We start from the raw sequence: 17,588 nt of genomic DNA on the forward strand, positions 1-17,588 counted from the left end.
GTTACCTTGCCCAATTAATCTTTCTCTCAAAATATGGCTGTTTTCAGCCCCACAACCCTATTGCTTGCTGTGCCATGCAGAATGTAAATAACTACTGTTCATATGCACTAACAGTAGATGTGTGATACAGCCATTATTGACCCAAAATGAGTAAAGTTTAGAGGAAGTTTCTAGGAGTCTGGTAGTATCTAAGCCTATGTATTTTTTTTTTGTAATGCTGCTAGTTAGCTCTTCGGTGTGGTGTTTCAGAACCTCATTTTTCAATTAAAAGAAGAAAATAAAGCAAGATACATACCGCTTACAAGTGATGAGACAGAGACCCTAAAACCTGTGACAAGTATAGCACTTTGCTGCTCTCTTTCTGAATCAGGCCCAATTTGCAGTACTGTTGTCCATGATTTCTCAATGCAAATTTAGTGCCAGGGCTGGCCATTATCTTTTAAATGAGCTGCAGTTGCAACTGCATGTGTTCAGAATCTCTCCAAAATTGTTTTCCTGCTTAAAAGCAGATTAGTTGGCTGGTGGTCACCAGTAGAATCACAGAATCATAAAATAGTTTGGGTTGGAAGGGACTTTGATGGGCAGAGACACCTCCCACCAGACCAGGCTGCCTGAGGCCCCATCCAACCTGTCCTTGAACACTTCCAGGGATGGGGCAGCCACAGCTTCCCTGGGCAACCTGTGCCAGAGCCTCGCCACTCTCATTGTGGAGAAGTTCCTTCTTATGTGTAGTCTAAATCTGCCCCCCTCCAGTCTGTAGCCACTGGTCCTAGTCCTATCACTATAGGTCTTTGTAAACAGTCCCTCCCCAGCTTTCTTAAAGACCTTTCAGGTACTAGAAGGTCGCGATAAGGTCTCCTCTGAGCCTTCTCTTCCCCAGGCTGAATAACCCCAACTCTCTCAGCCTGTCCTCATATGGGAGGTGCTCCAGCCTTCTGATCATCCTTGGGGCCTTACTCTGGACCCATTCCAACATTCCATATCCTTCTTATGTTGAGGATTCCAGAACTGGACACATTACTCCAGGTGAGATCTCACAAGAGAGGAATAAAGGGGCAGAATCACCTCCCTTAACCTGCTGGCCACGCTTCTTTTGATGCAGCCCAGGGTACAATTGGCCTTCTGGGCTGTGAGTGTCCATTGCTGGCTCATGTTGAGCTTCTCATCAACCAGCACCAGTCCTTCTCCATAGGGCTGCTCTCAATCACATCATCCCCATCATGTATTGAAATTAGGGATTGCCCCAACCCAGGTGTAGGACCTTGCACTTGGCCTTGTTGAACATCATGAGGTTAGCACTGGCCCACTTCTCCAGCTTGTATCAATCAGACTACAGATACCTATTGCCACAGCGAATTTCCTTATGCTTTTTCTTTCTATCCGTAGGAAAGATCCTTTGCTTGGAATTTCCACAGTGTTTTTGAAGTTCATGAGTTTAAAGTGTAGACTTGATAGCAAGATATATTAAGGAGAGATTTTAATTTCCTCATGTGACCTGGCGGTAGTGAGTCACAAGAGAGTTTTGATTATCAAGCAGTATCTTTGCCACGGCTGTTTTTTTGTGCCAAACCATTAATTTCCTGATTTTACATAACAGATCTTAGTAACTCTTTGAGCAATGTTGAGTTCCCTTCACACACTTGCTGCTAATATGTGTCAAAAAACCGACCAAACTGCTTTTTAATATGAAACATAGCTTCAAATCTTTCTTTACTCAGCACTTGGTTACAGCTGTAAATATAACTCTCTTGAGGCTGAAGCACATAAATACACACATCCCACTTGTGTCCTCTCTGTCACCTGAGAAGCGTAATGAGATTGTCTTTGTATCTATCCATCTTAAAAATGTTTAATATTTTGAATCTTTCCCGTATAAATTGAACTTCTCACATTGTGAGTCAACTCTGTTTATCTCTTAATGTTTTTTTGCACAGCTGTTAGTTATAGACCTCTCCCAAAAGTACCAATATATAATTTATTATGCTGGCAACTGACAGCTGTAGGATGCTGAGTAGAGGAAACCTTCAGATCTTTTGTCCAGTATGGCCATTCTTATTTTAGAAACCTTCTATATACAGTTATGATAACTTAAAAAAAATACTAGTATGCAAACACAAATCCATTAAAACAAAGGACTTGGATGCCAAATTAGAAAGGAAGGGTCAGAGTGAGCTGTCCTAACATGAATTCATGCTTTGCTGTCTTTTGAATCCTTATGACCTTGAATGATGTTGTTATCAACTTCATGGATTTTTTAAATTGGTATGTAAATGTGCTGCATATATTGACTGCCAAACTGTAGCTTGAAACTGTGACAGAGGATGTTACCAGTCAAGCAGCCTGAAAGCTGTGTGATGCCAGGATTAAGATTGTCTGTGCAACTAGAGCTGTCTCCCTTGCACATATGTATTGCTGTGCAGCATCATTTTGCGCCCTGCTTAGCATTTTACAAGACTCAGATTCAAAGCACACTCTCCCACAAACATCTGCTGCAGTGATGGTTTTTCATCCATGGGTTCTTAAGCTGGACATGTAAGAGGAACCCTACAGTTAGAAAAAAAACATACAGTTTGGTTTAAGTTACCTGTCTTATGGGGACTCACATGGCACATGCAGAAGTAGGATGTGGTTGTTTCGGGCAGCCTTACCTTAACATAAAAAGTACTTTAGTACTTCAAAGTTATGTTTTGCTTTATGTGCAACCTATAAAACATGCAAAAAAATGCATCCAGTAGGCAACTTCTTTCTCCAGTGCAATGTCTCTAGCATGTGGTCCACCGTGTACTGACTCACTCATGCAATGTGGTCCTGTGAGTGGAAAAACAGTCTGTGAACAATAACTTAACTTGGAAAACAATAAAGCGTATGCACAGTTAGCCAAATTGAATTGTCATCACCAGCAGTAATTCTGGTGTTTTGTAATTGGCCAAAGTCTGACTTTGTAATACAATCATTTAATATTAGTTTTAATAGACCATTTCTGAGGAATTCTTTAAATAAAAATAAAATTAATAAATGTTGATATTCTCAGATAATTTCTACAAACCATGACGTAAGATTACTATACAGCGCTCTGACAAGAGAGCAACAATAGGCTTGATTCCTTCCAAACTCCCAAATAAATAAAAAAAAATTAAAAAACCCAAACCACGACAACAAAAAAGCCCAGCCCTTGTATATGTGCTTCTAAATTATTTGGTATCGTAGTGTGTTAAGGGTCAATTATGAAGGATTAATTTCTATTATGGAAAAGAATGGAGTCTGTTGCACCCACATCTGCTCCTTCATTTCCCTTCCGGCCCTGAACACTTCTGGACTGCACATCCCCAGTCCTGTCTACGTTCTTTTCTCTTTCTTTAATGATATTCCTCATCGTCTGGCCCTTGTTCTGTTGCTCAGACAGCAGAGCCATTGATAGCTTCACCTTAGCAGCAGGGGAAACTACGGCTAAACAGGAAACAGTGTCTTAATTTCTCTGTCCCCTTGGTATTGTCAGACTCTATGAAAACTGTCCCAGTGACTCCACTTCAAATAGCGTGTGAAAATTGTAAGCTGACTGTATTATAGCTGTAAGTAGTAACTCAGTCCAAAACCAGCAGTACCATCTGTCTTATACTTGAAATAAATAAGTTATCCATTAAAAAAAAGGTGCATCTTATCAAAAGCATTCACATTTCTGTGTGCTTTGTTTGGCTGTTTCATTTGTTCGATCTTCCTAAGTACCATGCTATAATTTGTCTTGCAGAGGCTGCCTACACGCTCCTACTGTACGATGAGCTGTTGGAGTGGTCTGATCGGCCTCTGAGAGAGTTTCTCAACTACCCTATGCAAACAGAGTGGCAACGCAAAGAGTGTCTCCATCTGACCATCATTCAGAACTTTGATAGGGGAAAGGTAAAATAGTTCTGTTTTACTGAGTGGATCAGAATGGATAGTTTATTCGTTTTAGGATGTTACTTCCAGTGTTGCGGTCTTTTCTCATATAGAGGGGGAGTGTTATTGCCTGATTAAGCGGTTACTTAGCGACACAGTAGGTTTCTTCTAATCCTATGTTTGTATCCTCGAAATGCCAGGCTTGCATGTGAGAATAATTTGCACTTGTTTAGCGGTTTGATTTGTAACTGTCAAAGCACTTTAGAAAAGATACAGTTTCTCCCCATTTTAAAGGCGGTGAAAATGAGCTACATAAATGAAATTTGCTTAGTGACCAAATAGGAGAAAAATTCAGGGGTCTGGTTTATAAGAACTATATTTACACCTTCTAAATCATGTTTAGTCTTTAGAACAGTGATTGCAGAATCTCTAAATAGGAATGGGCTTCAGGGATCTTGGTTCATTGTCATCACTGAGAATGCTGATTCCAAAATAAGTGAGAGTAACTATCCTGTAGTCTAAAAATTTATTTATTCTTTGTGTCATGATTTATCTTGCTGATAAACAAGCAATTCATTGCAATGTTTTGTAACTGGTAATATCCATGTAAACCTTGTGAATGTAACCAATCTGATGTTGATGACCAATTTTTTCAGAAGATTTTGTAATTAGCTTGAAGTTATATGGTTCAATAAAATATTTCCCAGTCTACAAAAATTAAGGAGGGTATGTTAAGGATACAATTTTAAAATCTAAAATAATACTGTGTTGAATTTATCTCTTATGTAGTGTCAAAAAGAGCTGTTTATCACACTTGCAATAACTTGTGGAGTGATAGTCCTGTAAGAATAATTAATTAAACAAGTCTCTAGCTCTATTTTTGATCATTCGAAGAATTCATCAGTATTACTCAGCGGCTGTCTGTAGGTCTAGTGGACAATATGTTCAAGTATTTTCAGGTACTGAAAGTATGACTTGGTATAATAAACACAGACCACCAATAAATCACAAATTGTCAAACATTTGCTTTGAAATTGCTGAACATCTTTTACTTGGTTGCAGTGTTGGGAAAATGGCATTATCTTATGCAGGAAAATTGCAGAACAGTATGAGAGCTACTATGACTACAGAAACCTCAGCAAGATGAGGGTAATGTATCTGATTACTTTTCATCAATAAGAAATCCAAAAGCTTTTTTGTTTGGTTTATAAAATATTACTTAGAAAATTAATTTTGCCAGAGAATGGTCCTTAGGTTTGGTTTGCAAACTTTTTTTTTTGAAGTTGTGGGGTTTTCTACAATAAAGATTATAAGAAAAGAGTGTGAGTTTTTTGAAGAAGAATGGGCAAATAAATAATCTTGCAATGTTTGTACCTGTACAACACTCCTTTTGTGTTGCACGCTTATGCAGAAAAATTATATTATAAACTCAGTGCTTTCCTATGGTTTATCCAGGGAGTGTGGTCTATGCAATCCTTTGCTAGCAGCAGTAATATATTTTTGCAGTTGTAATTGTGAGCAAACAGCTTGCAACAAGCAATGTACACTTTTGCAGGTTTTTTTTGTTTACTGCTTAAAAATAAGGTCTATTTACTATCGTACAGCCCAAATGAATCTTTTTGGACAGTCTTCCTGCTTTCTCTCTCATTTTTCTTACGACTCGGAACAGTGCTTCTTTCTTCATTCTTTCTGATACTGTATTTCAAAGATTATTCAGTCTTCTCTTTTCTTGTCTGCTTATGATGGATTCAATTTTATATTACAGCTCCCTTTTTAATTTTTCTATACATGTAAGATGCTTCATGCTAGGATTGACTGAAATATACTTAAAGCAGAGCTGCTTAACAACGTTATGCAAAATTCTCAACACAGAGCTACATGGCAGTACTCCCTGTGATCTGCTTATTCTTTATATATTGAGATACCCAATGGCAGAATCCTATAAGCAAAAGCAAACTGGCCATCACCACATGAATGAAATAATTAGTCTGTGCATGTTTAATTAATTGTACTTAATGTGCTTTGTGTTTGAATTAACAAATATCCCGCTACAGCATCTGTGCCACCTATATTAATCTGAAAATGGAGGTGTGAAAATTTCTCACAGCAATATAACTAGGCAGCTATTGATATCATATACACATTTAATAGCTGTCTGCATTATCTAAAATACAGTTAATACTGGTCATTTTTCACAGTATTAAAAACATAACAACACAAAATGCTTTGCTGAAATATCAGAAAAAATGGACTTTTACATTGTGATCACTTTGTATCAGTGTTTTGAGTGAAATAAAAGGAGGATGTATTGATCAAAAATATATTAATTGCTATTATGAGATAGTTAAAGGAACTTAATAGCTTAAGGTAAAAATATGTTTTTGAAAAAAAACTAATAGCATTTCTTACTGAACTCACCTAGATGATGGAAGCGTCTTTGTATGATAAAATTATGGATCAACAGCGTTTGGAACCAGAATTCTTCAGAGTTGGATTTTATGGGAAAAAGTTCCCATTCTTCTTGAGAGTAAGTGGATTGAAAATAAACAGAATAGCATAACTCTGGAATTCATGGTGTCATTTAACCACTTTCTTTGTATGATGTATAAGAATTTGATCATGCCATGTACAAGTTCTTATCATACCAGTAACAGGGTATTCTTTTTGTTGATTAATGAAATATCCTCATGTTTTCAGGGTTAAGAAAAGGTCCTGTCTAGGATGCTAAGCTTCCAGAGTCCCACATAAACTCAATATTCATGTTTATATTGCGAAACATGCACCTGTACTATTCCACAAATCAACACCTTTTCATGGTAGTTTGTTCCACTTATCCTGTTCTATTTCTGCCGGTGGTCACTCAGAATGCTGTCAGACGACGTATCCCTCGGCAGTGGGACATCAGTTATTTAGTATTTAGGTAATTACATTCCCAAGTTCCATTTTTTAAAAATTCAGCATTCTGAGTTTCATTGATTATCAATGTACTAAGGCTGACAAAATACATAAAGTTACTCTTGAACATTAATCTTGGATTCTGGATTTACTGAAGTGCCCTTGAAAATGTTGTTTTATAATTTTTTTTGGCTAAGTAATTTGTAACTCTTCTAAACAGCCTGTCTGTGTTTGCTGTAGAAGGAATAAAGGATAAAGCTTCAGAGCAAAGCTTTCACATTTTAATCTGTAGCTGCACAATAATACTGTTGCAGTTGATTTCTTATAGCAATTCCCATCAAAGTCCAGGCTCTCAGAAGTCACTGCTACCTGTCTTTGTTGTCAAAACACTATGAAGACAACAACTGTTTCTATCTAAACCCACTTCAGGAGGAACACATTAGGAAAGACTTTTTAGATTTTTCTAATATGGATTTAAAAAGGAAATTCTTTTAACAGTATTTTTAGAAAAATGGGTAATGTATTTCGTTATTTCAAACTTGTGCAAGCAGAATCAAACCAGAGAGTGCTGTCCCCAGCGACAGGAAGCCCTCAGCACCACCATGGTCAGTGACTAGTTCCAACAGCTACTCCAAAACCAGACATCTCATGTTTAATGTAGCTTGTGTGTTGTATCTGTATTGATGTTATACAATCTCAGGAAAATAATGGTGCAACTTCATAGTGGGGATCCACATCCAGGTAAAAGAAATCATGTTGGAGCCAGGAGTATTCTTTTACTTCTTGCAAAGCTTGAATAATTTTAATTTACCAGGCTGATAATTCATAAGCATTTGGAGGATATGGCAAATCGAATGCATTCTACCATTTTCTTATGCATTGTTTTTCTTCAGAATTTTGTAACTTCAAAGCAAGGTTTCCTAGTTCTTCATGAAAAAGACTTTCAGCCCATTTAATTGTCTTAACAAAAAATATAATGCAGCAGTTATATGTTTTATACAATCTTCTATGTTATGTTAGTTACATACTATGATCCAATAAGAACAATTTCTTCCTTTAGATTTGCATTAAAGCTTTAAGTATGATCATCCAATTTTTCCAGACTTTTGAATAAAACATACTTTACCTGGTAAAATTTTCTTCTTGTAAGTAACCTGTTCTTCTAGTTTTCTTATTTTCATACTTGCCTTTTGTTTCTTTTTTTTTAGCTTCTTAGTATGATGTAAAAATTGCTTGGAAATCTATATTTAAGAGCATGTGTTTGGATCTACCTAATGATACCCAATTATTTTCACATTACTTACTCTTGGTGGTTTTTTTTCTTATTTTGCTCAGAATAAGGAATTTGTTTGCCGAGGACATGACTATGAAAGGCTGGAGGCCTTCCAGCAGCGAATGTTGAATGAGTTTCCACATGCCATTGCTATGCAACATGCTAATCAGCCAGATGAGACCATCTTTCAGGCAGAAGCACAGTGTATCCACATAATCACAAACCCATACACTGCACTTAAGTCTATCATGCTTTTAAAAAATGTAGGTACACCTATAGCAACTTTAAATCACAACGTGCCTCCTGTGAATTGGTAGGTGGAAATTCCCCTGCAATTTGTTCCAGTCACTCTATTATGTTTGGATTTTTCTTTGTGTAATTGTTGGTTTTATTTAAAAATTGCTTGACAGGTTGTTAAAATTCTTATTTTAGCAAAAAATACTTGTAGAACTATCATAGCTGTGATAATGATGCATCAGTTCAAGTTATGGTAGTTCAAGTTCTTACAATACCACATAATGTTAGCATGGATGACATATTATTTGTAAGGATATATTTAATTAAATTCCTTTACTTCATGTACTGTTCCGTATAAGTAGCTCTATTTCAAAAATAAATATCAAATTTTCAACGGAACAGTGTGAAGAAATCTCAGACCATCAAAAAAAATCGCTCAGGTTCCTTTTCCAAGCCATTAATAGTCTCGAAAACACAGTTTTTAAAGAGTTTTTCTTCTGTCATGATTCAAGAGTCAGTATGCTTAGTTAATTTGAATGAAGTGGGATAGCCTTAACTCTTTGCATACAGATTTGCAGATTTATGCAGTGACGCCAATTCCTGAAAACCAGGAAGTCCTGCAGAGAGATGGCATTCCCGATAACATCAAGAGCTTTTACAAAGTAAATCACATCTGGCGATTCCGATATGACAGGCCATTTCACAAAGGGACCAAGGACAAGGAAAATGAATTCAAGGTAAAGTACCATGCCCTTTCCTGTACCAATGGATTTATTTATTAACATCAGTGATAGCTGTGCTATTGAAACATCATCTACAGTTCTGTTATTCAACCAAGTATTGTATAACAAATTCTCTAGAGGAGATGATAGCTCAGGTTTGACTATTCCACTTCTCATTTTAATTAAAATGATATGAAAAATGTATGGGAGATGGGAAGGTCCTGTTGTGTATGGGAATAGGAGAGAGAAAGTACCCATTTTTTTTTTTGCATCAGAGATATATGGAAGGCAGAACTGAAGACAGCAGAGCTACCTCTAGAGAAGTTTATAAGGCAGATGGGAAAATACTGTTAGGTAGGTAATCTGGGGTATGGATAGGATTGCCAAAAGTTATCTTACCCTGCAGCAAGGGAGAGACAATTTTGACTAACTGCAGCATAATGTTCTGTTCCTGTGATACCAAGACTGAAAACTACCTCTGGAATTAGAGATTGTCTCAGAGAAGAGCAGTAGTTCCTTCCCTAATATGTAAATGACTTCTATTCTGCCTAATAAAAATGTCACACTAAAAATTAATCTTACATTCTTCTGATGTAATTTTAATTCTGATCCACTAGAAACACATCCTGACACAGAAAGACAATTATGTAATAACTTTGTTATAAAGTTAGAGGAAAGAACTGTAGGAGTAATGAATCAGCTAAATTAACTCACTGTTGTCTTCTAATTAAAACTTAAGATGGTATTTTAATACATATTTTGTGTAAGCACTGTCCTCTGTGTTGATGTGTCATTTTACAAACCTCTTGCACAAAGCGTTTATCAGTAGTGCATTTGAGTATCCCATTAGCCATTCACTGTGGAATCTGAAGTAGGACTTCACAAAGGAGAACTGGTCACTGTGTGATCCATTCTGCTGCTGAACTCTCCCTCTCCTCATATAGTATCTCAGAAAGGAAATAGTAAAATGCTAATTTAACATGAGTGACTTCTGGAGATTAGGGGAGAACATACAACATAGAATAATACTATGTTAAAGAGTGAAGAATCAGCAGAAATTACTGCTTAGTAGTAGGTCCTCGAAGGAAAGGAGAAAGGTGAATGTCCTGTGCTTCTGGGATAGGTATTTCAGTAGAAATTTGGATGTTAATACTTTTTCTTTAATGTATACTGTTATTTAAATGGAGGTTTTCATAATGAAAACTGGGAATGCTTAAGGAAAATATAGAGGCAAATTCAGGAAATAAATCGGTTTTATATATTGTAGAGTCTGTGGGTGGAGAGAACCACACTGATATTGGTGCAGAGTTTGCCTGGAATATCTCGTTGGTTTGAAGTGGAAAAACGTGAAGTGGTGAGTATGAAATCAATTTAAATGCGTATTGCAGATTAATTTACCTCATTATACATATTGATACATTTAATGCACTACTTTAAGAACTACTTCAAGATTTATTACCCATGTCTAATTTCTTTGGGTGAGTTTTCAAGCTGGCTACAACAAAATTATTTACAAAGTATTTTGAGTTGTCTGGTTTTTCTTATCTTGGGATGTATTTTTAAGAATAACCCCTGTGATTTGTTTAAACAGTTGGGGGAAAAGAAGTTAAGAACAATAACTGGCAGCCAAAGGCAACATTTAATGTCAGCAAATTACTTTCTTAAAACTCAGCATGAAATAACGTTTAATACTTCGAATAACTATAACTTATCTTCACTATTCTTGATAAGTAAACATTTTTTAAGTTCCTGTACTATAATAAACGCCACGTGAGTATATCTCTGTTTGCCTAGAGCTCTGTTAAATTCCCAAATCTCAGCATGAGCAGGGAAGAATGCCTACGCAGAACCTGTAGGAATAGGGTCTAATGTAGCAATCTGCTACTGACACATTGTTATTTCTTCTCCTTCCTTCCTGTTGTATTTCTTAGAAAATCTTTAAGTACGTTTCAAATGTATTGGGAGGAGTGCTTCTCCTGTAAAGATCTCTAAATAATTGGTCAGTTATTGAGCCCAGGAGTATAACATCTGCAACCAGTTTCCTTCCTGTAAAAGCCAGTCTTAAAATAACCCCATTAAATATAGGGATACCATTGTACAACTGATTTTCTCTAAAACTATATTGTGTTCCTTTTTTGTAATAGCAACATAATGTCATTTATCCACTTTCCTCATATTCTCCTGCAGAAAACCAAAAATGGAATTTAGTGAAAAGCAAAAAATGCTGTAAGATGTCAGAAATTTTATTAGTTGACTCCTATTGAGTCCTTGCTAGGTTAATAAGCCCTAATATGAAGATCCTCAGTTACTATCATGTTGCCATTATAGACACCACTTCCAAAAGTTAACTGTCATAATTTTTCCTGGGCATGTACTAGATCATGACTTAGATCTGTGCTTTTATGTTTTAGTAAATCATGGCAACTGCAGGCCTGTACTCTTCCCATTGCTTAGCTTTTCGCTTTTTCTGCTGTTCATACTACCTGTGAGAAAAGCTTCCTCACCTTGTAAGAGAGGGCAGACACGTCCTGCTCAAGGAATGTGTAGTCAAGGGACTATAACTTGATTCTCATCCTAGCGCAAAGTGCCTAGTTGTTCACTTCACTTTGGATAGGGAACTAGCTCGACCATACTTAAACTTGGCTTTGTGTCCTTAAGCACAGCGAAGCTTTACTTGACCTCAAGCCCAATTTAGGTAAAGTTTAGCTCTGAATTGCAAGAGTTCCACTGCAGGATGAAGTGTGTGAGTGTTTTGCAGCGAGGGCTGTGTATCTTTCAATGTCGGATAACGAATCTACAAGAGAAGGTGGTTGTTTATTTTGCTTCTTGATTATATGATAAAATTAATTCTCTCTGTGCTCCGAGTGTACTCTCAGAGAGTGTAGACCAGTAAGAAGAACTTCTTCTGTCCCAGTACTCTAGAACACAGAATGACATTGTTTTCTCTTAAGCAATCAGAAATTACCTTTAATATACTTCATTTTTTAACTGAAGGATAAGTATGTTTGCAATATTCCTTACTCGCCTTTTAGGTGGAAATGAGTCCCCTTGAGAATGCTATTGAAGTCTTAGAAAATAAGAACCAGCAGCTGAGAACACTCATCAGTCAGTGTCAAACTCGACAGATGCAAAATATTAACCCTCTCACAATGTGCCTAAATGGGGTCATTGATGCAGCCGTTAATGGTGGAGTTGCAAGATATCAAGAGGTAAGCAATTTATTTTCTGTTCATTAGAAATTCGTCATAGGACAATTCTTACTGATTTGACAGAAAGTACCATATCAATCCATGAGAGTTTTAATTGTACCTATACTGCAGTTTTGGGTGAAGTGATGTTAATTATGTATGGCTTTATTGAAACAACTGGTTTAGTGCAGATAGTCCTATAACCTTATTCCAGTGTTGAGTTGATTCACAATTATTTGCATTCTTTAGTGGTTTGTTTGCAGAATTTTAAATGAAATAGTTAATTGTAACTGTATTATTCTTATATATTCCCTCCTTCCAGACCTTCTAAGTCATGAGTTACGTCTGGCTGACCAGCAAATTTCCTTTTGTGTGCTGACATTCTAATTTTTTTATATGTATACATACTATATATATACACAAAATTCTTAACAAGAAATTTATTATCTTGAAGAATGATGTTTTTCTACATTCATCTTTTTTCTGTTCTCCATTTTTTAAGGAATGCTATTTTCTGAAAAAATCTAGTAAGAAATAATATATATGATTAAAAATGTCTAATGGTGGATTTGTTCCTCATTATCATCATCTCTGAGTCACCTTAGGAGAATCTGAAATGTTTTGGATGCTGTATTTCCACAAAGTTCTGTGGAATTTCGAAACACTAGTTAAAAAAAAAAAAAGGAAGGATATTTTTTTTCAGCCCCTCTTGATCTTCCTCTTTGTCTTAATACTGTTGTGAAATGCTTGAGTCTCATGGTTGTTATTTTCCATTGAAAATATCAAGTTGAATAACATTCTGCCGACTTTTCTCTAAGGCTGCAGGATTCGGCGTTCACTCAAGTCTTAAGTTTGATAAAACTGCATCTAAATGAAACTAAAAGATATAGAGCCTGGTGTAGTGTTAGAATCTGTCATCAAGACTGCAACATTATGAAAATTGTGAGACTAAAGCAAAGAAGTACTGTGTTTGATGTTTCCCAGCTACCCTTAGACAACAACAACAAACTGTTTAGCATAGTAAAGCGCCGCAAAGGGAGTCCCTTGAGAAATAAAGTCACATCAGAGCTATGTCTGGTTTGAATTAGCAGTGTCAGACCTTGCTTGGTGTCTCTGCTCAGCTTTCCATTTCTTCACAAGCATATTAAAGGTTCTAGCTTGTCTCTTTTTTATTATTAGCTGCAATACTTGATGTCCTAGACAGTCTTCCTGTTTCAATTCCCTTTTGTCCTCTTCCTCCCTCTCTTGCTATGTATCTAAAATAGGACTTTTCACCAATTTGTGTTGTCAACACCAAAAGTGATAGCAGTGATTGTGAGATTTGGGTTTTTTTTTTTCTATTTCACCTTCATTCTCATTGCATGTCTGTTCTTAAGTCTTCATCTTCCAGCTGTTTTGCCACTTCTAATCTTCTGCCTTTCTTTTTTTCCTCTCCTCTGCAAATGCTTTCTTCTGCCTGTCTTTTTCACTTGCTTTTGCCTTCTGCCGTGTACAAAGCTCAAAACTCAGTCAGTTGTGGAGTGTGCAGTCTTGAGGTTAAGCATGACTGTGTCTTTACAGATACCCTCCTTCCCTTCAGGCAACTTCCAAGCTTTAAAAAGTGTAATAACCAGGAAATAACATCCTTTGGCCAGCTGCCTTTTTCCTTATGGGATAAAAAGCAGCTATGTCTAATTACTTGGCATTTTGGCTGGTATTGCAGGTCTTGAAAGCTTTGCTTTCACTGGTTTCAATACAGGAACAGATTCCAGGAAGATCTAAAAGAAGTAACAGCACCTTCACGTGTGATGGTGAATGGCTATAGACAACTACTGTTTTTTTTAATTTTTTCTAACCACTTCTGGAAAAGCACGAAGAGTGTGTTTTGTGCCTGCTAACACCTCTCAAACTGCAATTTGTACTGTAACTTACATTTCTTTTAGCTGCTTTACATGTGTTAGAAGAGTAGAGGCACTTTCATAATTAATTATTGCAAACCACTGGTTCCACTCCATTTAATCAAATTCTGTTCTTTTTTTCCCTGAAGTACTGGTGATTTCGTTTGAAATTATATTATTAAATCTCTTGACTCATATTACAGATCTGTATAAATCTCAGCCTAAAACCACTAGGACACCACCTGCTTGACATTGAAAGAACCTTAATCTTGTAGCTAAGGAAAAAAACCCATCAGCTGGCAGAAGTTGGGGATTTGGGATTTTAGCAAGTATCAGAGGGCTCCTTCTAACAATTTAAACATAAATACTTACAATTCTACTTATCTGCACTGACAGGATGATGTGGAATAAATGTTATTCATTACAGTATTGGCATTTACTAGACAGTCTCAGCACTTTCTTACTACAAATTGTCATAGCATGAAATTTTAGAACTGAATCAGAGGAAAGGATGATTTCAGGGTGTTCTTAAGATATCTTTATACTTAAGGTCCTAGTGTGAAAAAGAGATGAAAAATTAACTCTTTATAATATGTGAAACTCCTATGTCCCAATTAATGGGTAAGAGATATTTAGTTCAGGTGACCTGTATTTGGTTTCAATTCCAATTTGTCTGTTTCCAAATCTGATTCAGGATTTGTCCTGGATATTGAATGACTGGTAAGTTCCACCCAAGAGTGACTGCGACTTATTAGCCCATAGTCTCCACCAATGCATATATGAATAATTATTTAGTGTTAGTTGTCCTCTGTTATGTAGAAAGAAGCATTTACTTAAAAAATATAACCCAGAAACTTGTTTGAAAAAAGAAGTGATGTGTTTTTACTCAATTTATATTACATTATGTTTTTATTCTACTTAGGCATTCTTTGTCAAAGAATATATCCTGAACCATCCAGAGGATGGAGAGAAGATCACGCGCTTGAGAGAGCTGATGCTTGAGCAGGTAAAGTGTGACTAGGTGGCCTACTCAGCTTGTCTAGCTAAAAGTACCCCAGAATTGAATATAAGATTTCAGAGGTTAATAATTGCCCTGTGGTGTTCAGTATTTTCTAACTTAGACTCCAAGAAGACAGCAAGTTCCTATACAAGCAGGTTTCTGGATCGTGTTAACGTATTTTCCCTAGTTCTTTTCATCATCATTTTAATCACTTCAAACTTTTCTAAATTAAAGGTTGAATGAGAGACCAGTTTGCTCATATGCAAATATTGACACAACGTATTTTACCACCAGTACAGAACAGACATTATCTCATTGAAACATGTGATGACTTCAGCAAATGTTTGTATGACGTATTTTACCAGTAATACAGAAAAAATATTTTCCATACAAGGTTTAGCATAAGAGCCAAAAAACTCAGAAAATCTTATTACAGTGGAAGATGTGTGATAATAATTGCCAAATTACACTGGCAGTAAAATAAGCATCAATTGATTAAATTAAAAAGGTGATTATTCTATGTGTTATATGATTTTTGGGTTTTTTTTAACTTATAAGGCAATGACCTACTAGCCTGAAATATGAACTGTCTCCATTTGGAATTACTGAAGAAAATTATTTTGATCATGTGATTTTATTAAGTAATTCAGCCTTTTTAACTGACATTTACCCATCTCTGTTCTGTGCAGCATGTTGAAATTTCAGACTTTGTTGCCAGCTTGGGATAAAGAGGTCAGAGTATTGGAATTTGGCAAGATGGAAATTTCATTTTTCATCAGCACTGTGGTATCTTTTGGTCAGATCAGCCAAAGGGACAGATCCTCAGACAGTATAAATCAGAATAGATTCACTGAGCTTACTTTAACTTCATGTAAATAACGTAGTCATTTACATTGCAGTTTTGGTTTTTCAAGCTATAGACAGTCTCACTAATCCTTACAGTTTAAAACTGGAGTTAATAACTTTTGTGACAAAAATGTGAATTCCAAGTGATAGCTGCTAAACCCTACTTAGCACCCACAGATGATTTAACAGAAAATGTGGAGCATTCAGCAGGGCCGGGACGGCTGTGTGCACGGATGGACGTGCTGCAGTCCTGACCTCAGGCCAGTGATGCTGTGCAGCTGTGTGGTCACTCACAGGCTGCCTGAAAACATCAGCTGGTAGCTCTCATCCAAAGATATTACAGTATAGTGTAGCTATTTTGTTTTTAATTTCAATTTATGTGGTTCCTCATGGAACCAATTCAGTATTTTAAATGCCTGTGACCAAATTTGAGCAAGATCCTAGAGTTTTAGCAGTATTATTCTGAAGCCTGCCCTACCTTGTGTCAAGAATATACATTAAGTCACCACTTACTCAGGTCTCTGGGGAGCTGGATAAGTTACCATGGACTACACTGAAAATAGATTACAGGATCTCTGCTGGATGTGCTCATGGCTGTTGCTTCATGCATTTTCTAACTGTTCTCGTAGAAAAAGGCTTTTATGTAGGGTTTAGAACTGCTCCTTTGTAAAGTTGACATTTAGCCAGATTTTTTACTGTGTTCTCCATAGCAGTTTTTGTATGAGAGTTGAATTGGCAGTGGCCAAATCTTTGGGAAAATTGAATGTTAAGATGTAAAGAGCCATGAATTTTCCTGTGTATTCCTGGTTTTGATTTAGCCTTTGTTTGTTTACAAGTCTTTCAGGGATTTAGAGATTTTTAATGCAACGTGCATTTTTTTTGATGTTTTTGTTTAGTATGGTAATTGATGCTGAAAGCTTAAATACAATTGATGAAAATTATTGTTCCCCCTCTTCCCTTCTGTCTCTTCTGCAGGCCCAGATTCTAGAATTTGGCTTGGCAGTGCATGAGAAGGTGGTGCCACAGGACATGAGGCCATTGCACAAAAAGCTGGTGGATCAGTTCTTTGTGATGAAGTCAAGCTTGGGAATACAGGTATGTGAGCAGGTGCATGGATAAACCAGGAGACCTTGTGGCTGAAGTAGATTGTTCAGTTTTCCTAAGCAACAAATAGTGACATCTTTTGGTTGTTTGTCCACATTACAACTTGTAGCATTCTTGCAGTACCACAAAGCAAAGAGAAAGTTAGTATAGTTTCCATACAATGCAGAGATATATAGTTATATTTTACTAAAGGTGAAGTATCATCAGTGAAAAGTTAAAATGTTTCTCTTAGTAATGACGAAACTGATCTAAAATGCAGATATGCAAATTACTGTCTATATCTTACAAAATGCTTAATGATATTATGTTCATTTTTATTAATCTTCCTTTAACAACTCACCAGGAATTTTCTGCCTGTGTACAAGCTAGCCCTATTCATTTCCCAAATGGAAGTCCTCGTGTATGCCGAAACTCCATACCTGTTTCTATGAGCCCTGATGGTGCCAGGGTAATACCACGACGCAGGCAAGTTAAATTACTAGAAGCTGATAGATTTTGTTACTCATAGGAGATGAGATAAAAAAATTTATGTGCATGATTCCTTTTACAGTCTGCCTGAAGTATATTCGGGCA

The 17,588-nt window shown here is 36.5% G+C and overlaps 2 protein-coding genes across 2 annotated transcripts in view; both read left to right on the forward strand.

Moving 5' to 3' along the window:
• DOCK4 (dedicator of cytokinesis 4) overlaps positions 1-17,588 on the forward strand; it is a 240,529-nt gene that overhangs the window by 208,754 nt on the left and 14,187 nt on the right. The window contains exons 36-45 of the mRNA XM_069851332.1: positions 3,746-3,894; positions 4,936-5,022; positions 6,296-6,400; positions 8,104-8,245; positions 8,849-9,015; positions 10,268-10,354; positions 12,033-12,209; positions 14,988-15,071; positions 16,887-17,006; positions 17,359-17,480. Of these exons, the coding sequence (XP_069707433.1) occupies positions 3,746-3,894; positions 4,936-5,022; positions 6,296-6,400; positions 8,104-8,245; positions 8,849-9,015; positions 10,268-10,354; positions 12,033-12,209; positions 14,988-15,071; positions 16,887-17,006; positions 17,359-17,480 (1,240 nt within the window). The remainder of the gene's footprint in view (positions 1-3,745; positions 3,895-4,935; positions 5,023-6,295; positions 6,401-8,103; positions 8,246-8,848; positions 9,016-10,267; positions 10,355-12,032; positions 12,210-14,987; positions 15,072-16,886; positions 17,007-17,358; positions 17,481-17,588) is intronic.
• IMMP2L (inner mitochondrial membrane peptidase subunit 2) overlaps positions 1-17,588 on the forward strand; it is a 570,080-nt gene that overhangs the window by 60,590 nt on the left and 491,902 nt on the right. The gene's annotated exons all lie outside the window — the stretch shown is intronic.

This window comes from Phaenicophaeus curvirostris, chromosome 1, assembly GCF_032191515.1.
Source record: "Phaenicophaeus curvirostris isolate KB17595 chromosome 1, BPBGC_Pcur_1.0, whole genome shotgun sequence".
NCBI lineage: Eukaryota > Metazoa > Chordata > Aves > Cuculiformes > Cuculidae > Phaenicophaeus > Phaenicophaeus curvirostris.